The sequence below is a fragment of the Corapipo altera genome, unplaced genomic scaffold, assembly GCF_003945725.1.
Source record: "Corapipo altera isolate COAL_440 unplaced genomic scaffold, ASM394572v1 61411, whole genome shotgun sequence".
Classification (NCBI taxonomy): domain Eukaryota; kingdom Metazoa; phylum Chordata; class Aves; order Passeriformes; family Pipridae; genus Corapipo; species Corapipo altera.
In genome coordinates, this window is record NW_020884875.1 from 24,783,067 (window position 1) to 24,809,713 (window position 26,647).

Below are 26,647 nucleotides of genomic sequence, written 5' to 3' on the forward strand. Positions count from 1 at the left end.
CCAGGCTCTTTTCAGTGGTGCTGAGAAATAGGACAAGAGGCCACACGCAGAAACTGACACACAAGAAGTTCCACCTGAACAGGAAGAACTTCCTTACTGTGTGGGTGACTGTGCACTGGAATAGATTGTCCACAGAGGTTGTGGAGTCTCCCTAACTAGAGATATTCAAGAACCGTTTGGACGCCACGTGCTCTAGGACGACCTTTCCTGAGCAGGGAGGTTGGACCAGATGACTTCTCTGATGGTCCCTTCCAACCTGACAGATTCTGTGTTAACTCACACCTTACAAGCAAACAAGAGTAGCTAGCGCGAAACCCCTGCATTTCCCCTCAGAATCTCTGTACGTACGAAGAGGCCACAAGAAAGATCGGGTTGAGCCAGGCCGAAATACGGGGCCCCCACCGGCTCCCGTAGCTTGGGCCAAGCCGCGCCCCTCCCTCGCCGGCGCGCAGGGGAGGCGGCGGGGCGAGGGCAGCGCGGAGCCGCCTCCCGGGCCGCGGGGCGGTGCGATCGGCCGCGCAGCTGCAGGAGCCGGGGCGGCGGCGCTGCTGCTGGTGCCGGGGCGGGGGCAAGATGGTGTTTGAGTCGCTGGTCGTGGACGTTCTGAACCGTTTCCTCGGCGACTACGTGGTGAACTTGGACAGCTCCCAGCTGAAGCTGGGCATTTGGGGAGGTATGGGCCTGTCTGCCTTCCCTTGCTGCCGCTGCGTCCCTTCCTGCCCGTCCGGGCTCGCCCTGCCGCCCGCAGGAGGGAGAGGCTGGGGCGGTGTCCCTGGCGGTGTCCCCGGGCGGTGCCGTGCCGAGCCGTGCCGAGCCGGGCCTGCCGAGCCAAGCAGGGCCGTGCTGAGCCGTGCTGGACCGCCTGCCCGACAGCTTAGCCGCCGCTCCACCTGCCTGCGGCTTAAAAATAGCCGTGGGGGCGGGCGGGCTGGAGGCGGTGTCCGCGGGACCGCCGCCTGCGACAGCAGGGAGCGGCCGGGCAGGAGGAGCTGTGGGGAAACAGCTGGCGGGGGGCAAAGAGAAACCTAGGCGAAGTGCTAGGGAGTCATGGGCAGCCCGTGGTCTCTGCTGATGGGGCGGACCTTCGCTGGCCGCAGTGCTTCTGGCGGTCGCGTAAAGTTTGGAAGGACTGGGCGGGCAGCTTGGAGCTGGGAGCCTGACCCGGCTCTGTGGGAATGTGAAACTGGCGTAGGGGCGGTTTCCCCGCCCGGAAATGAACTGAGCATAGATGGTTTAGATGGTATTCGAGTGTCAGGGTCGTGCTCGCGGGAGTGAGTGGCCTCTCTGCGAACGGCAGTGACGTCCCGTCTCTTCTTGGTGCTGTCTTCTGTAGGTCTAGAATATTTGTCACTCTTAGCCTTAAAAACCCAGGAGTAAAGCCTGCCTTGATGTTTGCAGAGGTGATGACCAGCTGTACTAGGCGAGGTAGGCAGTGGTCTATAGAATTAAATTAACATGCCAGTTGTGAAGGCAGGAGTGTTCTGTTTAAATGTACTTTCCTGAGGCCCCTTTAGTAGGTACAAGAAAACAGTATCAAAGGTCTGTCAAGGCACAGACGTGTGCAGCGACGAAGTGACCACTTCGAGGGTGCATTCCAGGTGTCTGTAGCGTCAGCAAAAGCAAACACAGAGGTTCAGGGATTTTTACAGGTGTGTTCATACATCTGTAGGTGTGAAGCACCCTCGAGGTATTCCCTATGTGCAAATCCATTCTTAGATACTCATATACATTAATCAGATTTTGTAAGCTTCTCCTGGAGCTTTTTGCATCATGGACATTTTTGTTTTCATGCTTCTGTTTTCCGAAATGACATCCTTATTTGGTTTCATATCTGCAGTAATTTTCTGTCAGTTAGTCAAGGCATTTGTAGCATCTTCATAAAGTTCAGTCTCTATATGGAGTCTTAACACTGCAACATGACAGGTAAGTGCTGGAGAGAAGGTGGTAGTCCTTGATCTATAGCAGTAAGGCTCAGTATAGCGTATCCATTACTGATTAAGCGAGTCTTATTTGAAAGGTTTGATTTAGTGTATCTTTCAGCAAAACTGTGTCATCCTAATTATTTGATCTGTGTACTGAAGTTCTGAAGTTGTCATAGTTTCTTTCAGTTGAGGGAAGGCAGGTAGAATATTTAATGTAAGATATGGAACAATGTGTAAATCTTTTGGGCGATATTTATACATTACAAAAAAGGAAAAGTTTATTTTTCTTGCTCTGTAGATTGCTGGTGGTTACTCATGGCAGCTTATGCCTCTGTGAGGCAATTCTTATGAGATTAGATGCACTTTAACTGTCTTGCTTATTTTTTTTTAATTAAATCTCAATAAATTTTTCTCTGGAGTTTTGATATTCAGTTTTTTTAATGTGCATGTAACTTGATTTTGTTTTTATTATTGCCTTTTCAAGTAGTTCTTATTTTTTAGAGACTTTAGTATATTTTTATTCAAATGAAATTTCTCATTTCTCAGAACAGTGCTTGTGTACTACAGCAAAACAATTTTTTTCTCTACACAGGCTGTTTACTTGCTTATTGTGAAAATGGGTATATAAAACTATCTGTGTCTTGCTCTAAGAGGCCCAGAACTGCTGTGTAGCATTGGTGAAGCATCACCTTAGGAGTTTATTTTTTTCCTGGTCTACTGCATTATGCTTTTTTGCAGTTTAAACTGTGTTAAATGGTCTGTGCATCTGCAACATTTCTTTCATTCCAAATATCTCAAAGGACCTAGAAATTGCATTCTGCTAACCAAAAGGCAGTAATAGCAGTAGAGTACTGTTTTTATATGGAGTGCATCATTGATTAGCAGATTCCAACACTCGCAGTGTATCTGAAGTCTACTGATAATTTTTTTGGCTGGCTGTTTACTAAAATTCTGGAACTAAGGTCTTTTAAAAAAAAATCACCACTATTTTTTGTCTTCATATTTTGTGTAGACTTTATAGTTTTTCGTGCTTGCCTGCATGCTCCCAAAGCATTTCCATTACAGCTGTGTGTTTCCATGCAGTGTTTGTCTTTGTGTGTCATGAGAAAACTGCTAAATTTTACATAAATCATGTCGTATTGAAATTAAATTTTCCTAAATCTATTAAATGTTCTAGTAGTGATTAAAAAAAAAAAAGGCAAGTTGTGTGTTTGGGGTTTTTGGTTTGTTTGGTTGTTTTTTTTTTTTCCTTCTAACAAATGGCCACTGCTTTTTGAGTACTAGAGCATTGCACAAGTGCTATATATCTGTATCTTAAATTTTTAAAAGCATGTATTTTTTTGCCTCTGAATGATTTAGTACCCAAGGGAATTTATTTTTTTTTTAAATGCTGTAGGAAGCAAGTTGTGATCTTGTGGTATTTTATAGCTGGCCTGTTTAAATTAAGACTGATAACCTGTTGATAGACTCTTAATATATGTATAATGCCTAATTTTACAGAGGTTTCAGCTTCTGTAAATTTGAGAGCTTAATTAATGAGTTTTTAATGAGCATGCTTAACATTAACTTTGGTTTTTCATAAATCAGAGAATTCATCATATCATATTAAAGCTATCCAGATTCAATCTATGTAGTAAAGTTGTGTGATGATGCTGCTCAAACAAAATACATGAACACAGAAATAACTACAGAAATTTTTTTCTTGTTAAAAAGCTCTCAGATTGAATGGTAAAAATGTAGACTGTCTCAATACTAAAGGAAGATGTGATTTGTGGAAACACTCATGGCTCAGATTGTTGCAAGAAATGAATGACCTGAAATATAAAAGGCAGTGCAGAAAGGAGAAGGAAGGACAACCTATACAAGTGAAAACAAATGTACTTTGAACATGTAAGGCCAGTATTGGAAAGGCCAAGACTCAGGAGAGAACGTAACAGGGAAGGAAATAGCGTTCCTAAATAACTCCATTAGTATGATTCAGGGTAAAAGGCTACTTTGTTAGGCAGCCATCACAGAAAGCAATGGCTGGTGGGAAGGACTATGCTTTAATCCCCTTCTTGTTCTGGCCTTCACTTAGATAATTTCAATGAGCTGTGTTAACAAGTGTGCAAGTACTTGGCTTAGATAAAAGGTTAGATAAGTATTTAGGTAAGGTAGGTATTTTTGAATGCTCTAGACCTAGTAAAGTTATACTTCAATACCTGAAAAAATGCTTGCAGCAATGTGAGATGTATACAGTTATCTTAGACAGGAAGTGCCAGTGAGGTTTCCAAACAGTACAGAGATCAAACACTTTCATCCACGTTCACAATGCAACTGTTTTCTTTTGACTTTGTCTAAGTAACTTTTCATTCAGTGTCTTGGCCAGACCCTCTGTACTGCCCTTTAAAATACTTAATTCTCTATTACCTTGGAACACCTGCTTATTAGGTAATGTCTCAAGCGTATTTTTCTTCACTTTTTATTTGAATATCTGGTATGTCTTGTCGAGGCAGCTCTGTTATTAAGATGATATAGGCACATAATTGACACATTTGTAACATTTGTAAAAACATTTTTTACTTTTTCTTTTGATTACAGCTACTGTTATAGTAAAGGATAACTAGTTTTGCATACCTTGCTTTGTCTAGGTATAGGAGGTGCAAGCATATAGCAGGTGCAACCTCCCCCCTTCTCCTTACATAATGGTAATTTGAATTCATTTGGGGGATGAATAGTATCTAAAGTTTTTTCTGCCTTTAATGACCTGTTTAAACAGGAATATTTATCAGCATAAACATAAGTAGGAAAAGCCTGGCAAAGGCAGTATGAAGTGGTCAGGAGGGTTCACAAGCTGACAATGCTGTTGGTAAAAAGTAGAAATGCTGTTGAAATATGTGAGCAGGAGTGTTGGGTATTGATCAGATTCCAGCTGAGGTGTTCTCAGTTTCTGATCTTTCATCTCTGTTTCTCTCATCTACCTTCCTTCTCCCCACCCCTTATTTACAAGACAGCACAGATTTAGTTAGGTAAAATCTGTGGATTTTTATGTGGATTGATTTTCTTTGCCCTCTAACTTCTGTTTACAACCGTAAGAAAATTTCAGTTAGGCCTCTTTGGTGAAATGGTTTACTGAGTGTTACTGTGTTTACTGATTGTTAATTCTTGAAAGCTAAATCCTTGGTAGTAGACATTGGTTCATGCACTCAAATCCATGAAGTTATTTTGAGTATCTAAAATGAAAACTATAAACCTATTTATTCCAGTATTTTGACAACTGTTTGCTTTTGTTGAATTGTTTACAATGTCTAGAGATCAGTAAACGTAAGAATTTGCTTTATAGTGTAGCCTAAGTAAATCCCAGACTCTGCTATAAGTATTTATGAATGTTCTGGCTTTTATTATTGCTTTGGCTGCTAACCTGCGTGTTTAAACCTAGATATTTATACAACTCCAACTACTTGTATATACAGTTTTCAAGGTTGCTTAATTGAGTAATTTTTAACCATGCACTGGATGCATTTCTGTCATCGAAACATCCAGTTGCTCCCAACAGAGGTACACCAACCCTACCAAAAAAACCCCAACCAACCAACAACAGAAACAAACAATTAAATCCTGATGTATTTTTGTATTCTTGCAATTAAAGTCTATTGTCAGTGCTCCAAGATAGTAAAATTCATTAGCTGTGTTACGTCCTGGAACAAGCCTCCTTGATTTTTCTGTTTCTGTTTATGAGGGCTATTGGTTTTTTTGCCTCCTACCCCCAACAGAGCAGTCAGGATTCAGTACAGTTGCGCTTGAATCTTGTTTCATTTCAAGTGAAATGGCTGAGTGTGATAAAGACTAAATTTTGGCAATCAAAGAGAATACTGACAGGGTCAGTAGCTGCATTTTAGATTGTGAGTGTGAGTGCAAGCTTTCCAAGGTGTGGTGGCTTTGGAAATAGGAATGTTTAGTCAATCTCTTATGTTCTCTCTCAAGTGTAGGAAAAAGAAAGGTTACCTAAATATACAAAACACAGCACCTCTTTTGTTAGCCTTTTCTGTGCTTTGATAGTCCATTCACTGTGGTCAGACCCTCAGTCAAGGTTTTTGTTAGTAAACTGTTATATTTTAATAAATGTGTTTCAGTGATTTTGTACTAAAATGAGATATTTTGAGTTTTACTAATAGCTATCTTTTCTAATGATTTTAACTAAAACCTTAAACTTTTTAACTGTAAAATCATAAGTATAGGAAAAACAGTGAAGAATTATGTACCGCACTTCCAAATCCCAGCATTTGATGTAGAATTGTCTTTGTGTTTGAAACATTACCGATACCATGTTTATTCTCTGCCATTATGATGTGCTCAGGTAAAATGAGAAATAATTATGCCATCACAAAGTATTGTTTGTAAATTGCTTAAGATAATCCTTACTTTGCAGTACTTTGGTTTTGGAAGCATCAGGGCCCCCAAATTGTTTTAGCTTAAGTAATTGTGCCTCAGCTGAAATGTGTCGTGTGTCAGACCCTTGAAAAATGAGAGGGCATGTTGACTTAGCAATCAGTGAAGAAACTCAACCTAGTTAAACTGCTTCATGTGTTGTATAGTCTTAAGGTTTCCATGTCAGTGTTTTTAACATGGCTCAGCCGACATGCAGAAATTGCATGTTGTGGCCTGTTGCACCTGCTAATTTGGTTACAAACCTGAACCTTTGCTCTGGATACCATTAGGATTACTTGCTATGAATATAATTACAATTAGTGATGTCTTCTTGGAGAAGCAAATAAGGTTTTTTTAGTGTTAAAATAGTCTCTGCAGAGTAAGCTTTACCAGGAAATAAGTTTAGAATAGAATTGAACCCAGTGATATATAAAACTGTCACCTTACTGTTACCCACAAAGACTATGTAGTTATAGTTACTAGAGTAGTTATAGACTATTGTTGGGAATGCTGTCTTTGCCTGTATATTTTTTTTCTCTTTTCTATTCTTCCTGGCAAGATGTATGTATCGTAAGGCTTAAAAGCAGAGTCACCAGATATCAAAAAACATCCTTCTACATGTAGTATTTCTCTGGAAAGGCTGATGTCAGCATTGGTCATTGGTCACAGCCAGCATAGGTTCCTGAGAGGGAAGTCCTGCTTATCTAACTTGATTTCCTTTTATATAACCCACCTAGTTGATCAAGGGAAGCCAGTTGATGTAATCTTTTTGGATTTCATTAAAGCTTTCAATAATGTCTCTCACAAGATTCTGCTGGGCAAAAGGTCCAGCACGCAACTGGATAAATGCATCATGTGGTGGTTGAGCAGTGGGCTCATGGATCAAGCACAGACGGTAATAGTGAATGAGGTGACATCAGACTGGTGACCTGTCGCTAGTGGGGTTCCACAGGGCTCCATCTTGAGCCCTGTGCTCTTCAACATCTTCATAAATGATAGAATTCCTGGTTGGCTCCACGACTATCTGGCTGTTGATGTTTAAGACATACACATTAGCCCCTGTATTTTCTGGACTTCTGTAACCCACTGATTCAGACTTAGGGATGTTTAGTATGCACCACTACTACTTTTCTTATTGCAGTTTTACTTATTGGCTTCTTTTCTTTTAGGAGCTGTAGCACTGAACAATCTGGAAATAAAAGAAAATGCCTTGGTAAGCTAGTGAAAATAAAAATATAACATAAAAAAATTATTCATGAACAATGTTTTGGATTTGGTGGGCATTTTTTAGTTCTTATTTTAGGATACACTGTCTTTTAAGTGGAAGCTTACTGGTTTGTTTTCTGTACCCCTGTGTGGATTATCTGATTAATTTTAGATTAAATTTAAAGGTGAAAGTATATGCCTTTTTTTTTTTTTTTTTACATGAGAGAACTCTCTGCAATTGCTAAAAGAATATGTTTAGATCAAAAGGAATACTGAAAGATCTTTTTTTTCCTATAGCTCGTGAACCTAGAAACTTGCTGTTGGGAATGTGTTTAGCCTAGCATGGCTCAACAGTCTAAATGGGTAGCCTGATGTTTGCTTATCTATTATATTGAATTTTTTTTTCAGTGGTCGAAGGGTAAATTTGTTGTTAAGGTTGTCATAATGTCTTTTCCTGCGACAGCATTTCACAAGTTGCTGAATTGAGCTTAAATTTTCTGAACTATTTTCTTTCAGAGTCAGATGGATGTGCCATTTAAAGTTAAAGTAGGCCATATTGGTAAGTTACATTTTATCATGCGGGAGTTTCTAAACATACTGCTTTTCCTTGCAAGTCACTCAGGCATCTTAAGCAAGTAATTTCCTTACTTTCCTTGAATTGCATACTTTGTGTGCTCTGAAGTTTGTCTCTTCTGGAAAAAAAACCTGTTTGATGGCTCCTTTTCTGAGATGGTAAAGTTAAAATATAGTGGAGTCTTGTTTAATCACTTCAATGTTAGTGAGAAAAGAGCCCAACACAGCAAAAATTAGCCATTGGGCAGGACTGGATCTCATTCCTTGTCTTAGCAAGACTCCACAACTGATTTTTGCCTTTCACTTCCCTTTCCATCCTCCTTCCTTGTTTTTGCTAAAATGAAAAGTTTTCTCATTGCAAGTTGATTGTCTTGTAAAAGTTAGTGGTTCCTTAAAGCAAACTAAGTGTGAAGCCGTTATACTTCCTTCAAATCTACCCTGGAAATATGTATTTCCCAGTGACTGATTTAATATTTTATTAAAATTGGTGCTTGGATGAAGAATGAGAGACACTGTAACCTCAGGATCCCTGTGTTCACAAAACATAGTATTTAACTGACTGATGATGTATGATCTGCCCATGTGCTTTTCTTGTTCCTGAGGGTGGTGCAGTGGATTTACAAGGAGAGGGAGGTTGCTGTTATGAAGAGGGAATATAATTCTTGTGAGTAAGGAGAGGATCTAGAGACTTGATAGTTCTGCTCCTGGAAAAACTTGCCTCATGTTTATTTGTGTGTTGTGTAAAAAATAATACAACATGAAGGACATTGCCTCAGATGCACTGTTTCTTTTTCTGTCCAGTGTAATAATTGTTCAAAGATTTTGTGTTTAATGTCAGTTATATTTCTAATTTTTTTCCCTGTCAACCATTTAACTGTATACCTCAACCTTTTTCTTCTGTATTTTTAGGTAAACTTAACCTACAGATTCCATGGCAAAACCTTTATACTCAACCTGTTGAAGCAGTTCTTGATGGAGTTTATTTGCTTATTGTGCCCACAGCCAGTAAGTTAATGTAGTAAGTTAATGTAGAGAAAGAAGTGGATAGATTGCTGGGATTTCATAAGTATCTGGAATAGGTTGATGATATTTGAATGAGCTTGATTCCTAGCAGATGCTTCTAGCAAATTCAATCAGATAGTGGAATGGATGCCTGTAATTAATTTGCATTTCATCACCTAATTTTTTACTGTTATGTAACTGTTATGAAAATGTAAAAATTACTGCTTTTGAAACACCATCTTTAAGAAAATGCGTTAGTTTTTTTTGATATTATACTTTTTTACATTGTGCATTTAGGCATAAAATATGATGCTGAAAAAGAAGCCAGGCAGTTCTTGGAAGCAAGACAAAGGGAATTGCAAAGGATAGAGGAAGCAAAGCAGAAGATAGCTAACCAAGGTAAGAGTGGGAAAAGTTAAGAAAGTGATGCTATTTCTTTCTTTATTTTAATCCAGAAAGATGCAGACTTTGTCAAAGTCTTCTAGATTCCTGTTTGGATACTTAAAAACTTGTTAGTTACAGTTTAGCTGTAACTACCATTATTACTGCAGAACTGGGATCCTGAAAATAAAAGGGTTCAGGTATTGACAAGGTCTAAGTAGAGCTTTTGGAATACTGCTTATTTGTGTCAGATGTTGCCTGACATTTTGTTTCCTCTTCTTTCATAAGAAACAATTTACCTTTGTTTCCAGTAGCAAAAATTGTTACAATTACAACCTTTTAAACATTCTGTTTATTTTGTTTTTTGGTAAGTCTGCTCTTTAAATTTGACTTTTGGTACTTTTAAGAAATTTTTATTGGCCACCTTCAATATTGGTGGGTGCAAGTCATACTTTTGAACTACCTGGTTCTTCATGCAGCAGGTAATAAAGCTGTGAAACCTTTTAGTCTGAGGATATAAATATTTCGGATTATACTGAGCGAACATGTTTTTATACAACTAGAGTACAATGGAATAGAAAATCAGACATTTATCGTGCAAACTTTATTATGTTATTGTTTTGTCTAGTTTTAAAAATAATATAAATAAAATATCAAATTATTTTCTTTTAGATAAAGTAAAAGAGGAGACACAAGACACTTTTGTAGAAAAACTAGTTACTCAGGTCATCAAAAATCTTCAGCTGAAAATTTCCAACATCCATATCCGCTATGAAGATGATGTAAGTACGTTTGTATATCTTAACATAAAGGGTTGTGCAGTGTAACATGAAATTAGGAACCTGTCTGATTTCTTTTCTCCTAGTTGTTTTCCATGTTGAGAGAATCCTGGTAAAGCTGTGGCATTTTTGTAGTCTAAAAAAAAAGGAAAAGAAAAAGAAAAACTGATAAAAAGCTCATACCAAAACATAAAGATACTTAAATTATTAGTCAACTGTATCTTATAGACTATGACATAATCCTTTTTTTGTATTTTCCCCCTGCTCTACTAGATCACAAATCGGAATAACCCTTTGTCATTTGGAATTTCACTTCAGAATCTAAGTTTGCAGGTAATTTTATTTTTCATTGTTTATCTAAAAAGCATGTCAATATATACCAGTAGATTAAGTTACATTTTTGTGTGTTATGCTTTCTGGTAACATGCTGTCTAATGAAAATATACCTATAATCATCAGCAATGCACAATGGTAACTACTTGGCTTATTAAATTCAACATAAATATTGTGGAAGGGGTGCCATTAAAGATAAAGTGCTATCATTACAATAGAAGTTCAGGAGGAAATTCTTCTGCCTGCTGCACTTTGTGTTTGCCAATCCACTTTGTTGGATTTGGGCTATTTGGAATCTATGAATATTTTACTGAAACTGCCTTGAGCTTCAAGAAAGGAAGTGAGTTCTTGATAACAGGGAGCAGGGGAAAAAAAAAAGCAAAAAAAAAAAAGTATGACTTTTTTTTGGTATTAGACTTCTTTACATTGTGCATTTAGGCATAAAATATGATGCCGAAAAAGAAGCCATGCAGTTCTTGGAAGCCAGACTTTTTTTGGAAGTGTTTTTTTTTTTTTTTTGAAACTGGAGCTCAATTTTCAAACTGCAAACTCCACTTTGAAGTGCTAAGAATAGTCATCACAGATCGTATAAATTTTTTTTTCTGGAAGATTATGTAGTGGAAGCAGTATGCTAATTGTCCTGAGTTGCTCTGATTCAGTAGTTTTTGCTGAGTAACTGATAATCTTAAAGAAAATGTGTCTAAGTAAATAATGATTGTCTTGTGAATGCTTGTTCCTAGCACATTTAAGGGTTTTCTTTGGGCTCAAGCTAAAATCAATTACTTCCAGAATTATAAAGGCATTCAATCCCTTCTTTAGCTCTATCCAAAGAGCATGCCTAAAAATGATATTGGTGTAAAGGAAAACAGTTTGAAGTACTGAAAACAGAATTTTATTGTATCTTCGGTTCTTGTGTGCAGCCTGCATGTGCACATATGTATTTTTTAGGGGAAGTAACCTTACAAAGTTTACACTTAAAATAATGGATGAATCACCTTAAATCAGAAGATGGTGTCCCATTATTTTCCATGGAGTTTAATTATGATGATGGTTTATTTCAGTTATGATAAGATGTTGGTGAATTATAGATATTGGAGTAACTTTGTATAATTTGCATTTCAGACCTCAGATAAGAATTGGAATCCATGTTTACATGATGAAACTGCCAAGTTGTTCTACAAGGTATAGTATAAACTGTATGCTAAAGAAAGAAATGTCAATAAAACTAGCTGCATTGGAGTTTCTTCCACAGAATGTGAGACCAAGAAAACATGTAACTATATAGGCTCTAAAATAAAAGTAACATTCTGAATATTTTTATTCATCCAGACTTTGTGAAATCCAAATAACTAATCAAGAATTTGTAGGTGTTAATACATATGTCCTGTTGTATTTTCAGCTTGTACGACTGGATAACCTTTTTGCTTACTGGAATGTGCAATCAGAGATGTTTTACCATGGTGGTTTTGATGAATCATTGGTAAGTAAAGCATGAGATAGTGTATCTAGTATTCTGGTTCAATCTGGGAAACACAGGACACGTTTCACATTTAGTTCTGCTTCCATTTATGTCAGTATTGTTTGTAAGTAGAAACATTTTTAGGATAGTACATGCTAAGGCTTTTATGTGATGGAATTATAACACCTATCTGAGGAAGTTTAAAAAGAGAAAGTCTTTTACAAAATGTACACAACTTACGGTCATCTTACTACTATTCAGAGATTTTTTTTAACTGAAATTAGACATTCTGTTTAAAACATAGATCAGTATTTTGAACTTTATGGTGTGTAAGAGGGATTATCTGAGACCTATAATAAATTGCTAACACTTTATATTGTAAAACTTTATCTGGAAATAAAATGCATCTTACTTTTAACTCCTTTGTGTGTGTAGGTTAACTTAAAACAGGGAGTTTCCAGCCACAGTGTGATTCCAGAAGGTTATGATTTTGGTAAGTGGTATTTTATTTGTGATACAGGTGCCTAATTCTAATTTTTAGTTCCTCTCAGAGGTTGCTACTTTGGCTGTTACTCAAAAATCTTAGTGAAGATTTCAGTTTAGTCCCGAAAGGGTAACAGTCTTTCTGACCAGTGAATACTGTACCACATCTGTAGCCTTAAAAAGGCCTTGATAAAAATGAGTCTTGAGTTATGTATCATTCAAGTGGAATGTCATACAAAAATCCTCCACCGGTTAATTCCTTTACTTGAGAAGTTTAGCAATAATATGTGTACCATGTAAGTTTTGTGAATCAGATTGGTTTGAGTATGTTTTTGAGGTCACCTGCTTTATGCGACGTATCTTTTTTCGTGAGAGGTGAATACGGTAATCACACAAGTTTGAAACTGTGGTTAATGGCGATTCTACCTCTTTTAGGACAACTCTTTAGTTTGAGACTTTTATAGAAAGATAATGATCACCGAGTCTGATTCTGTCACTTGATGTAAAAGCAAACATAATACTTACATATAAGAAGCATAACAAATGAAGCTTAGGGAGCAAAATACAGAAAGAAAATTAGTAGAAATGCTACCACACACAGTGTTTAGATAAAAGTAGGATAATCCAGGATTTAAAAAAAGCAAAGGTAAATTGGTGTAAATATGGTTTCATCTTGCAAAAGTGTATCTTTGAATTGTATGAACCTTTCAGGGAATTTGGAATATTTGTTATGTAGATAGCCTATAGTTATCTCTGTTGAAAACAGAGAATTCTGTTTGATAAAAATATGATTTACACAAATTCAAATAATATGCAAATTCTTATTGTTGGATCAATTGCTGAAACAGATGAAAATATTGAAATAAACATGGCTTTGAATACCTGATATTGCCAAAATGTGGAACCGATAAAACAATTCTGCTCTGAATATTTTAATATTGTGATGTCTTATTTTGTGTAGGATCCGTATTGATTTTTTTCCATGCTTATTTAGGCTTGGATTTAGAAATACGGAATGTTTGGTTTTATCCACTATTGTGAGTATAATTTATCAAACAGAAAATCATCAGTACACAAAAAAAATAATTCTTACAGAATATGAGTTATGTATAGTGAAATAAATCTATGTTTTAAACTGTCTTGTACTATAAATATATCATAGCCAAAAAAATTATATTTTTTACAAATATAAACTAGTAATTGAAACATCTGCACGTAATACTGCATACAGAAAAATTTGTGGTAATGTTTTGTAAACATTTGTTTCACAAATGTTGCCAGAGTGAAACTGAAAAATGAGTATAAATTGTATTATATTTTTAAGTTGTTTTGGAGTTCTTCATGTTTTGAAGTCTGGCATTTTACAATTAATAATCTGGCATAATTTAAGATATATATAATTTATGATAGTTTTAAATAATTTAATTACACTTTTTATTTCAACTTGTATTTTTTAGTATTCCGCCCAATTTCAGCTAGAGCCAAACTCCTTATGAATCCTCGATCTGATGTTGACTTTTCATCACCAAAAATGGATTTAGATGTAAACTTACAGAATATAACTGTTGAATTCAACAAGCCACAGGTATAAACTACTTTTCTGAAGTTTTATGTAGTGTGGTAAAGAAGTTAGTTTGTGAGAATAAGAAAAGCAGTCTGAAATTTTACAGTGGACATACAGAATCTATTAACTTAGTCTTGTTTTTCTTTGTAACTGATTTGCTCTTGAAAGGGAATCTTGATACATGTTGTTCTCACAAAGGTAATAACTCTCAGTTTGAATTTGTTTGCTTAGTACTTCAGTGTTATGGAGCTTCTTGAGTCTATTGATATGATGACTCGAAATCTGCCATACAGAAAATACAGACCTGATGTTCCATTGCACAACAACGCCAAGACATGGTATGCAGTCTCAGACTTTGAAAATACTTTGTTAGTTATTAATTTGAAATTATTACCAAGGAATTTTTTCTTACTTAAGGGGGTTAGAAGTAATTTCCTTCTGAAATGAAGTCTTTGAAAGGAAGTCTTCACTTTTGTTTTCACTTTTTTTTCTTAAGCTAGTACTATAAAAAATTGATGAGGACCTCAAACCAAAGCTGAGGACACAATACTTGAAAGCCTATGATTACTGTCTTAAAGGCCATTATCAGGAACTTATGTCTTACAGTATTTTAATACCATAACACTGTTTTAGTGAATGCCCCCCCATTATACGTTAGGTACTATTACAAGAAAATATACGTAAAAATAGGCCAACTTTTTCAACCTAGATGACAAAAATTTGATTTCAGAAGATTCCTTACAAATATATTTTTATTATTTTCACACATACATGCATAGATTTGTGAGTATTTTTCATACACAGTTACTTTTTAATTTTAGAAAACAGCAACCTGTAAAATCCTTAAGTTCCTCCACTTGATCAGAAGTGCAATATTAGACATGAGATTCCACTGTACACAGCTTGGAGTGTATTCATTAATAGTCTGCAAAGCTTTAGAAGTCTTTTCTGTATACTCAAAGAAATGTAAGCTATACTTCATTTGTCTTTGCTTTCAGGTGGCAGTATGTTATTTATGGCATCCTTGAAGTAAATGTTCAACCTAAGCTCCAAATGTGGTCATGGGAACATATTCGACACCACAGGAAGCAAGTGAAAAACTATAAAGAAATGTATAAAACAAAGATAACATCAAGAAAACCTGATGAAGAAATCTTGAAATTGTTGGAGGTTAGTAATTTTTTATTGAAGGATTTAACAGCGTTCATCTTGATATTTGTTTAAAGTTAAATGTTTACATATTTTTAAGTCAGTTCTAATTTAAAATAAAATTTTCAGTGGCCATACTTGTACCTACATCACTACCTTTTTCTGTTAGTGGTATTAACAAACATAGGTGTAATTTTTTAAATTAGAAACTTCGGGAAAGAAAAACTTGAAGTGACGTGATTTTCTTTTCCAGGTTTAAGTTTTCAGATTGAGCAAAATAACTTAGGTTGCATAAATTGAATTGTTCACTGTAAAACTGAACTGTGACATGTAACAAAAGGAAACTGTCAAAAAATAATTTCTCACCTCTTTTCCAGGAATTAGAAAAGGCCTTGGATATTTTTAACATCACTCTAGCAAGGCAACAAGCAGAAGTTGAGGTAAAATTCCGTAATTTAAATTAGTCCAAGAGTAACTGAAACATGAGGTTGTGGACATTTCCAGCAGATGGATTTTAGATCTAGTAATTGAATTGTGTATCATACAGTCTTTCAATTTTCCTAATATTTCATGGTTTCTACTCTAAGGCATAGTTACTTTCAGCTTGTAATTAAGCAAAAATTAAGTAACTCCATATACTGCTTCTTCAGAGTGACTGATCTGGGATAAATTTCTTTCCACATGTGATGAGGAAGATCTGCTGTGGAAAATATGGTCAAAACGTTACAGAGGTCAAGTTGGAAGCAATTATATCCAAAGCTCCGTGGTCCCTCCATCCCCCAACAGTAGACTACTAGTTTATTCCTTTCCTTCATGATACCTTATTATGTAGACTGAACATCTGTTGTGTGTTGACTCTTTGCAATGTTACTATTCAGAATACCACAAATGCAGAAAACGTTTAAGTAGATTATCACAATTAGGCAAGATAATGTGACTTGAGTAGTTACACTTAATTAGTTAGCCTCAGTTTTCCTAGGTTAACATACTGCCTAGTTTTCAGTAGTGGCTGAGTATCATTCTAGGACATTGAAGTGAAATCTTTATAAATTTTCTGAAATCTTTCTACATTAATAATCAAGGTAACTAAAAGTAAGTAGACTATGAAGTTTTCAATCTGAAAATAATAATTAAACTTCACGAATTTCAGTGACTGCTTATGGCAGTGCTTGAAAGCAATTTGATTTTTTTTTTTGAGGAGTGTGGAGTATATTAAATATGGTGTGAATGCAATTGCTGCAGTAATAGATATTGGGCTTCTAACCCAAAACTCTGAAGATGAATCTGTACATGTGATTTTTGCTTTTGGTGCATCATTATCCAGACTTTTACAGAAGACACATTCATGACCCTCCCCTTCAGTTGTTTGGCTGAATTGGACTGCTTTTCACAAGGAGGGTTTTTTTGTCTTCTTGTAGTTCTCATTTGATTTTGGAATATTTTTATCCTATACTTTATAGTTTCTTTTGGTTTATCTCTCTCCTCAAACTTTTTGCAAGGCGAGGGAAATCCTGAAGTATTTTCTATCTAGTTTTATTCTTCTTTTCCCCAGTGTGACTATGCTGCTTACGGAAGGTTATGTCATATTGCATTCCTGACTACCTTCAAATCCTGAGATTTAAGATAGGTTTCTGTAATGCTTAGAAGTAGATTGCAAGTGAATAAATTTTCAGTCGTTTGGGCTTTAAGGATTGTATTCGAGAAGCGTTAAAGAGCGTCTTAAAAGATCTGCTAGCTGGTTATCAAAATATATTTGAAAGTATTGAAAATCAGGTCACAGTGATTCTACTGTGTTCTGTCTTCACTCTTTAGATGTGGGTGGAGTAAAGCCAGATAAATGATCCTGCTGTTTGTGAAGCTTTTCTGTTTTTTAAAACCATACCTAGAAGTTGAATTTCAAGGGCTTATTTTCACCTAGATCTTGAAATCAAGCTCACCAGAAATCATATTCGTGATCACAATGCTAGCTGATTTTCTGGCAACTTTGTAGCAAGAACTTTATATTGCAAACCTCAAGCCACTTTTTGTTCTTAGCACTAGTGTGCTAAGTACCAGACACTAGCACACTAGTGCTTGCTTCAGTGAGCCAAGCATCAAGTATCAGGTAGCTTGAGACATTTTATGCTTTCAGTCTAGGGAAAACTTTGTAGGTGATTCACCTAAATAAGAATACAGGATAGAATCATGGAATCATTTAGGTTGGAAAAGACCTTCAACTGTTAACTACACACTGCCAAGTCCACCAGTAAACCATGTGCCTAAGCACCGCATCTGCGTGTCTTTCAAATACCTCCAGAGATGGTGACTCAGCCATCTGTTCCTGTTCCTGTCCTTGGGAACCCTTTCAATGAAGAAATTTTTCATAATATCCAATCTGAATCTCCCCTGGCACAACTTAAAGCTCTTTCCGCATGTTCATCACTTGTTACTTGGGAGAAGAGACTGACCCCCACCTGGCTACACCCTCCTTTCACATAGTTCTCTCTGTTAGTCAAAACAGTTTACCTTGCTGATTAAACTTGCCACAATCTGTGACTGCATTCATTACTAAACCATTGTAAATGGACAATGGGGAAAATCCAAGAGTTCTTCAGCAAATCTGTGTAGTTCCCATACTGCACAGATTTTTTTCTTCATCTTTGCAGAAATACAGTTCCTCTGGCTTCTGCCTGTAGTCTTGCTTACCCTGGACTCCAGTGCCTGCTCCTGCCTGCTATGTGGAGCATCACAGCTTTAAACATCATTTCTTCTTCACTGTGACAGTTGTCCTTCAATACCAACCCCTTGATGTCCCAGAAACCTGTAATTTCACAGATTCAACAGCCTAAGGCTCTTTTCAGTTTTTCCTTGGACTGTTCACTCTGTAACATCTACTTGATAACTTGGTGACCTTTATAAAGAGGACTTTTGAGGACTTTGTTCAAACTTTTTGAGACTCGATGTTTAACTGACATTCTGCATCATCTCTCTGAGGTGAATCAGTAGTATCAATTCAGAAGCCTCTGTGTTTTTGTGGTGAGTCCTACTTTCTATTGGGCTGTAGGTGTATAGATGTGACAAGTCCCTACATAGTTCTGATTTATAGTCGACTGTTTTCCCTAATTATGTTGCACAGATCTTGGGGTTTTGAATGCTGAGAAGAGATCCCTGTCTCACTCACTTTAGGTATTGCTTTCACTAGAGTACCTCTAAATTTAGGGCTTATCTGCAACTATTTGTATCTTTTTGGATCGTATTAGTCATGAAGAAAGTTAGTTTATGTGGTCCACTATAGTTCTGAGAACCCCTCTGTCTCTTAGATCACTTGATACTTGTTTGCCATTCTCATGCCAAACTTTCAGTGGATGTAGTTTGCACTTTCTGTGAGGACCAGTATTAGAATCATTGCTGGTATCAGACGGGGCATCCCTTAGTTATGGAAGTATTGAATATGGGAGAATGGAGATCTTCCTTACTGTTATACCTGTATGTATCAGATCCAGGAATAGTTTTCTATTTTTCTTAGAGTAAATGCTGTATTACAAGAGTAATTTTTTTAAATTGCTTTGCACATCTATCTTGAAATGAAAAATATAGGGCTGATTTAAATTTTGGCCTGTGCTGGCTATTTAATTGCTTACATATGTATTTTAAATGATTGTTTCTAATGCCATTATTGTAACGTAAAGCACTGTATAAGGCTGTGGATTTTTTTATGGTGAAAGCTAGAGAGAAAATCTGCTATGTAAGAAACATTTATTGACCTTTTACATGCCTTTTTCATTCTTAAAGGTGTTTGTTATTATGCAAAATAGAATTGGTCTGATATTGCAGTGTATACTTGAAAAAGTTACTAGAAGGAAAACTAAGGAATAACATGTTGCCTTTTTAATTGTTGTCTAATGATGTTTTGATGTGTTAGAGATGTCTTGGGTCTATATTTTCATTAAGAAAATGAAGAAAAAAGCATGAAGAAAATTACTTACCTGAGTATTTTTTAAATTTAAGGCAACTAAGGCTGGATTAAAAATCTACAGACCAGGAGTAAAACAAGCTGATGAAAATTCTGGTGGCTGGTTTAGTTGGATATGGAGCTGGTCAGGTGAAAAAAAGGATGAAAAAAAGCAAGAAATCAAGGGTTCAAGTATGACAATTTATTTGTATTTTTTTCTGTTGTTAGAAATGATTTATTAGAATAATAGATCCCCAGCAGTGGAATAGAACTTTGTTTTTATTATCAAATTATTACCGCTTACATTTTCTCTTAGCCTTTTTTTTCTGATGAAGTTGTTAATTGCATGTAACAGAGATATTGTACAATTCCTTTAATAATTCTTTCTGAACTGTCTTCAATATGTGATTTCTTCTGCCAGTTTTTGTATTTGCATGCACAATGTATGTGTATGGGTATTTGAAGAAAGTGCTAGAAAACAGTAGAACTTAATGGAATGAAAATTATTTTACTTCCATTCATTTTAAAATTTGTGTATTTCATGCAATGTATTAGACTTTGATTTACTTAAGTGTAGGGCTCCTAGTAATGGTTATGGAACATGGAATGTAAATCAGAAAGGTTACTTCTGTTGTTAGCAACTTAGGAAATAGAACAGGTCAGAATAAAAGCATTTTAAAGCATGCTTTAGGATACTCAAGACTTGGCTTTAAACCTCAGTGTATTTGCTTTTACTAATTCAGGACAATGTTGACAGTATCTGCTGTACATTGTAGAGCTACCAAGGCCTGTAAAGTGCGTAACAGTATTTGCACTTTTTAGATACCTGTACTGAGTTTAACTAACCTCTTGAAATGTGACAGGTCTTGAAGAACTGATGACACAGGAAGAAAAGGCTAAACTTTATGCAGCAATTGGATATAGTGAAACAGCTGTGGATCCAACTCTTCCAAAATCAGTAAGTCATGATTGACTATGATGCCGAATGGTAGTTTTATCTACTAATAAAAATCTAAATGTAGGAAATCACTTTTCAAATTACTTGAAGCTCTGTCTCTACATTTGAATACTCTTCTGATACTTTTTAATTAAGTTGCTACATGCTGGCTTTATGCAGAAGACAGCATCATTAGATGCAGTTTCAGGATACTACTTGTATAGCTTACTTTGGATATTCTGAAACACTTCACAGTTAAATTTTGCTTGCCCTAGCTACCATAAAATCATGTATGTAGTGTATTGTTCTTTAAATATTGAAGTGCTTTATAGATCGCCTTTAAATATTCAGAAGCTTCTTCACAAAATGTACTAAGGGATCTTAATAAGGGATAAGAAAATACACTGGAATCTAAAATAGGAGTGATAGTAGAAGAGGTAGAATAAATGATTATATAAGGAAAGAGGTGATTCAAGGGCTGTAATGGGGAATAGCAACATTTTGAACCTTTCAGCAATAGCCTGATATCATGTTAATGTGGGGTACCAAGGACAATACAATTGACTGGTTTTTGGCTCTACATCAGAGAGTCTTTATCACAAAATGTTGTGTAGAGACACCAGACATACCTTTCTAAGTCTACTTGTTACTCTAGCCCTATCTCTTCCTGGTAACTGTTTGGGAATGACTTTTACACCAGCTATGATACAGACTATTCATAACTTGAGAAAAATAGTTTTGAACTGTTATTTGTAGCTTTCATCTCTTCATAAACTCTATCAAAATGTGTATTAATGTATTTTGTAATCCTGTATTGTTTTTTGGCATATATAGTATGAAGCCATGAAGTTCTCTGTGAAGTTACTAAGCATGTCTATATCCATAAGAGAAAACAGGCAAACTCCTGAGCTGGTAGAATTTGCATTAACTGGGTTGAGTACAGTATTTACCCAACGACCAGGTGCACAAGCAGTAAGGTGAGCTTTCTGTCAAACTGTACTTGTTCCTCATGTGATGCTGATGATGGCTAATAAGCATTTTTAGACTATTACAGTATTTAAGCTCCATTTTTCACTGTAATTTCTTGTGCAGTTTGGGAGTGGAATAATTTTACAATTGATGGATGAATCATGGATACTGTTTCCATGATAGAGTTCTCTGCATCTTCAGAAGTTTTTGTGCCAATATGGATTTACTCCTGTTTTTTCAGTTTGTTATGTGCAAACTATCCAGGTGCCAAGTTGTTACTTGCTTTTAAAAGCAACTGTTACTCCTTTTGAAACTTAATCTGAGCAAGGTGATCTTGCAAATGCTTGCGTGTGGGCATTTAACCTGACTGAAAAGTTCTTGAATTCTCAATTAACTTTCAGATTAGATTTTAGAAGAAAGCTGTAACTGATGATTTTTGCTTTGTTTTGTGTTCTTACACTGGCAGATGAAAAGTATCTACTGAAATATTTTAATTTCGTTTCAAATGTAATGACTTAAATATTCTGGGGGAGAGTAGCCTTCCTGCTTTAAATCTTGTGCCCTCTACTTTGAGGCATATTAGTATAATGTATGTATAATATTAAGATACTATTGATCTTTTTTTATAAGTTTTGCATGTGGCTTTTCTGTTTGTACTCTTGTGCATCTAAATGGCCCAAATAAAGTTATTATACTAAGAAAAAGGAAGAAAATATTACATTTTTACAGTGAAACATTTTTCTTTGAGTGTTTGGAGATAAAGATCTTCAACTAAGAGCTATTAAAGAGGTGGACAAGATATTGAAAAAATAAAAAATCCAAGATATAAAATATACGTCTTGAGAGTAATGAGACTATTTATCGTTGTTTCTTCTATTTCTCTGCACTGGAACTCTTTCGTTTCTGATGTATGTCTGTTTTCTAGTATCAATTATACGATGTAATTCTTGAGCTCGTACTGCAGAATTCCCATTTGCCTGTCTCCTTCCTGCCCTGACACCTGTCCTCATGAAAAGTGTATGAAGGGAATAACTTGGACCTCATTTCTTATTTAGTCAAGGCTAACAGACAAAAAAGATAATGAAATGGAAAACAGTTAACAGACAGATGTGTGTTTACTCCTTAGAGTAAGCTATTTGTGTTGAAGTTCGGGTAGAGATGTGTTGTATTGGGTTTTTTCCAAGCTCATTTCCTATACTCTTACTACCTAATTGTGCCTAGCCAGATGGATATTACATCTAAACAGTCTGTTTACCTTTCTTTACAGATTTGAATCAAAAATTACCTCACTTGAAGTTACAGGCATGTCCCGAGAAAAGTGTACACCCTGTCTCCTATCTTCTCGAACGGCCTATTCGGATGAGAGTACCTCACTTTTAAGCATAATGTTTGAGACTAATCCTTTGGATGAGAAAGCAGATCAGAAGCTTAGAATAGAATCACAGCCACTGGAAATAGTGTATGATGCAGTAAGTAAATATTGGAATAAGGTATAAATCTTGGAAAATCTTAATAGTAAACTTGCCATGTTTTATTTTTCCTTTATTTTAACAGTTGACAGTAAATAACTTAGTGGATTTCTTCAGGCCTCCAAAAGATGTAAGTTTAGAGCAACTGACATCAGCAACTCTGACGAAACTTGAAGAGTTCCGTGAAAAAACATCAACAGGCAAGTGCTACATGTTTTCTAGTGACACACTCAGACAAATTTTTCATTCTAGGACTAAGACAACATTGTATCCTTCCATATGGAGATGCATGAACCCAAGTTATAGCTTTCTAACACAACACCTAAATAAGTTGAATTATTCAATCTCATTGCAATGCATTTATTCTAGATACTGGATATTTTGTGTGTATCTTTTTTTAAATTCAACTGTTTCTGCTTCTTTGTAAGATATGCTGCATGCCCATAAGACAGTATTTCAGTATTTGTAGTCCATACACGGTTTGTTACTTCTTCAGTTTTGTTCATCTGATATCTAAATGTCCTTAATTATTTCCTACTCCTTAAAAACTGATACTAAGATATTAGTCCTCTAAAGTAACCCCTAAATCATTTTCAGAGTTCTTGCTTTTCAGGACATTATCTGCCTTTATATGGTTGTTTTCCATTTTCTGTATTCCTTGATGAATATTGATTTTAATTTGGACTAACTCAGTTCAAGTCACATAAACTATATTTATCTGCCTTCCAGTTGCTCGGCATTAAAGCCATCACCCTAGTTTTCATTTTATCTCTGGAGAACTTACATTTTAACACATTAATTAAAAAGTTGAATACTTTGGAAACTAACACTGAGATGTGTAGAATTAATGTGTTCCGGGAAGGATGTGTGAGGCTTTCTAGATCAGAGATATATCCAGCAGTGTCCCATCTATGTGGATGGGAGTGGATGCTAAGGGGAGATTTCATATATAAATTATTTTTTAAAAGCAAAAAGGCCAAGCAACAAATGCTTTTTTTTAAACCTCATTTAAATTTGTAATGTATTAATATTTGAATTGTAAGTTTAAAAAAATCTGAATAGTCAAGTGATAAAGAATTTACAGAAAATTCAAGCATAATGTATATTTAATTGATTGCTTTTATCAAGCTGATGTTGGGAGGGAAATTAGGTGTCAGTTGTATTTTTATTCATTAGCTTTTCTTTGACTGAACTGTTTAATTAAGGACTAATATTGGGTTAACCAGTCAAAGTTTTGTAGATCAACTTACTTTTCTTTCAGAAACTTCTTCAGCAATACTAAATATAATGATACCACAATGCATTGCTCTTTCTTGAGATGAATTTGTAAATTTGCTGGATTTAATATAATTGGTTCTCTGCTCATTACCACCAAATACACTGGTGTTGATCATAATGAAATTTTTTGTGGAAATATGGAATCATACTCTGTGTTTATTACAGTTTCAGCATATCATTACTTTAGAGGTATACCAAATACTGTTCACACCCTCACAAGAATGCTGATTTGCCTGTGGTAATTTAAAGGCTTGATCCAGTCAGAAACAAGAAATTTGATGGAATGTCTAAAAATATGTGGCACATTTCTTGTAAAATCTTGTCTGAGACTTAAAAAATTTCCAGGGCACAAAGATTTGATCTGCAGAATCTTCTGTTGTGGGGTAGACTACACTAGTTGCAGAGGTAGAATAAGAAGAATGGGAACGTATCAACATAATTAATATGGTCAGACTTGCAATCCTCAGGAATTAATTTTTAACACTTTTCTTTGAGTGGTAGAAGGTAGCTGAAAAATACAGGGGAACTGTGAACTGCAGAAGTGAAGGAACTTGCTATGCCAAAGTAGTTATGATTTTCAGCATTAAAAGACATTACAAAAGTTTGGTTTACCAGAGGTCAATGTATGGACTCCACTATATTATCTTCCCAAGTGAAGGAAAAAAGAAAGTATTTGCTTGAACTTTCTACATCACTCAAATACAGTTAGGCAGTATCCCAAGTTGTTTTACCTTGCAAATCCTCAAATGTGGTTGTCACCCAGTTCTTCATTGATTAACCTAAATCTCCTGTGGCAAGACAACCTTTGATAATGTAGCAGTTTTAATTGTTTTCTTACCAGTGGATGTGCTGAGTGTCATGTTGTTATCTTCATAATTTATTATCTTTACTGAGATTATCAGCTTGTTGCACATGGTAAATATTTAATGGGTTGTGGCTGCATCATAAGGCAATTTTCAGTACTAATTTGAAGCAAGACCATTCATTCCTCTACAGACAAGCAGAAAAGCAGAATTTGATCTCAAATGTTCTGACAGCCTGAATTTCCCAACTAATTGCATGATTTTTAAGCATAATTTTTGGAAGATAAGGTATTTGCTGATCTTCAGTGTCTGAAGATGGAGATGCTTGTCATCATAGTATCAATAGTATTTCAATAGTAACAACACTAGGAGTTTGACCAGTGCAGCTGGATACTCCCAGTAAGAATATCTAGAACAATAAAATTTCTGAATCTACAGAGCACAGTGGGCTAACTCAGTAATTGCAGAGTTGCAGTTCACATTCCAGTTCTTCTTATTTCATCTCTGCTGATTATGGAACTTTTTTGGATTTGCATATGTTGTGTTGCTTTCTATACTTGTCAGTTAGCATTGTTTGCTAACCATTTCATTTATTTGGTGCTTCTCTAAGGATTGCCTGTAATTATTGGTTCAGAAGAAATCTGAAGATCATCTGTACCTTAGTTATCTAGCGTTCAGGATTAATTTCAAGTTAGACTCGATTTGCTTTTTATAGCTTTTTTTTAGTGCTATAGCTTCTGTATGGATTACTTTGTTTATGTTTACTAATCATACTATTTTTCAGGTTTGATGTATATTATTGAAACCCAGAAAGTTCTTGACCTCAAAATTAACCTCATGGCTTCATACATCATTGTTCCACAGGGAGGATTCTATGATAATACATCAAATTTACTACTTCTGGATCTTGGTAGTGTTAAAGTATGTATTTACCTAATGCAGTAATTTACTGAAAATTATAATTCAGCTTTTACATTTGTATTTTATGGTATCAATTAAGTAAAAGTGCCACTTGCTGTTTATGTATTAGTTATTTATTTTAAACTGCTTTCCAGTCAAGGCAGAAATTACTGAACTCTTTTCAGTGCATTCTTTCAACGCAAAAGAATTGTTAAAAAGTGATCATCCTGTAATATGAAACTACTGTTGATGCTTTGAACTGTTACATGGAAAATATCTAACATTTTTTTGCCTTAGAATATAAAATAGTGAACTTCTTACTTACATGATTAAATGGTATTCTTATTAAATTATTATTATTATTTACCTTTGGTCATTGAGTTTACTTTAAAATGAGAAAAGTAAACATACTGACAATTTTTAAAATAATTTGAGTAAAATTAGAGGTATGTTTGAGATTTCATGCAAGCGAAAAGTCAAAAAACTAATGATTTATGTAGAATTTATCACTATATCAGTATTTTTAGCAATCTTCTCACCGCTGAATTTGTGTTCTTTCAAGATAAATGATATTGTATGTATGCGGGCAATTTCTTTTTTTTTTTACTTGTAGTCTGAGTAAGATTGATTCTGCTACTTAATACCTGTTTGTATTGCCTTATCTACTGCTTAAGTAAGAATTTGTTTCAAATCTTAAAATCTTGCTAAAGAGAGTAAATTGGCTCTGTCTTTTCAACAGAGTGACTTTCGGAGCATGTGGTTTCACTTAGTCATAAAATCATTTGGGTTGGAAGGGACTTTTAAAAGTCATCTACTCCAACCACCCTGCAATGAGCAGGGACATTGTCAACTAGATTAGGTTCCTCAGAGCCCTGTCCAGTCTGACCTTGAATGTGCCCAGAGATGGGGCATCCACCACCTCTTGTGGCAGTGTATCATCACTCTCATTGTAAGAAAATCCTTCCTTACAGCTAGCCTAAATGTACCCTCTTTTAGTTTTAAAGCATTACCCCTCGTCCTGTCAGAACAGGTTCTGCTAAAAAGTCTGTCCACATCTTTCTTATAGGCCTACTTTGAGTACTGAAATGCTGCTGTAAGGTCT

General features: G+C 35.7%; 1 protein-coding gene across 8 annotated transcripts in view; it reads left to right on the forward strand.

Moving 5' to 3' along the window:
* The first annotated feature begins 507 nt into the window (after nucleotides 1-507).
* VPS13A (vacuolar protein sorting 13 homolog A) overlaps nucleotides 508-26,647 on the forward strand; it is a 99,419-nt gene continuing 73,279 nt past the window's right edge. For 5 of the 8 annotated variants that reach the window (XM_027635376.1, XM_027635377.1, XM_027635378.1 and 2 more), the window contains exons 1-20: nucleotides 511-673; nucleotides 7,499-7,542; nucleotides 8,052-8,094; nucleotides 9,018-9,113; nucleotides 9,408-9,509; nucleotides 10,164-10,273; nucleotides 10,544-10,603; nucleotides 11,726-11,785; nucleotides 12,003-12,083; nucleotides 12,498-12,555; nucleotides 14,003-14,130; nucleotides 14,341-14,447; nucleotides 15,108-15,279; nucleotides 15,636-15,698; nucleotides 19,246-19,381; nucleotides 20,053-20,147; nucleotides 20,961-21,103; nucleotides 22,363-22,564; nucleotides 22,650-22,764; nucleotides 25,430-25,566. In XM_027635376.1, coding sequence (XP_027491177.1) covers nucleotides 574-673; nucleotides 7,499-7,542; nucleotides 8,052-8,094; nucleotides 9,018-9,113; nucleotides 9,408-9,509; nucleotides 10,164-10,273; nucleotides 10,544-10,603; nucleotides 11,726-11,785; nucleotides 12,003-12,083; nucleotides 12,498-12,555; nucleotides 14,003-14,130; nucleotides 14,341-14,447; nucleotides 15,108-15,279; nucleotides 15,636-15,698; nucleotides 19,246-19,381; nucleotides 20,053-20,147; nucleotides 20,961-21,103; nucleotides 22,363-22,564; nucleotides 22,650-22,764; nucleotides 25,430-25,566 — 2,052 coding nt within the window. In that variant the 5' untranslated portion in view covers nucleotides 511-573. Of the gene's footprint in view, nucleotides 674-7,498; nucleotides 7,543-8,051; nucleotides 8,095-9,017; nucleotides 9,114-9,407; nucleotides 9,510-10,163; nucleotides 10,274-10,543; nucleotides 10,604-11,725; nucleotides 11,786-12,002; nucleotides 12,084-12,497; nucleotides 12,556-14,002; nucleotides 14,131-14,340; nucleotides 14,448-15,107; nucleotides 15,280-15,635; nucleotides 15,699-19,245; nucleotides 19,382-20,052; nucleotides 20,148-20,960; nucleotides 21,104-22,362; nucleotides 22,565-22,649; nucleotides 22,765-25,429; nucleotides 25,567-26,647 lie in introns of all 8 variants that reach the window. The other 3 variants (XR_003526359.1, XM_027635381.1, XM_027635382.1) reach the window with 2 other exon arrangements.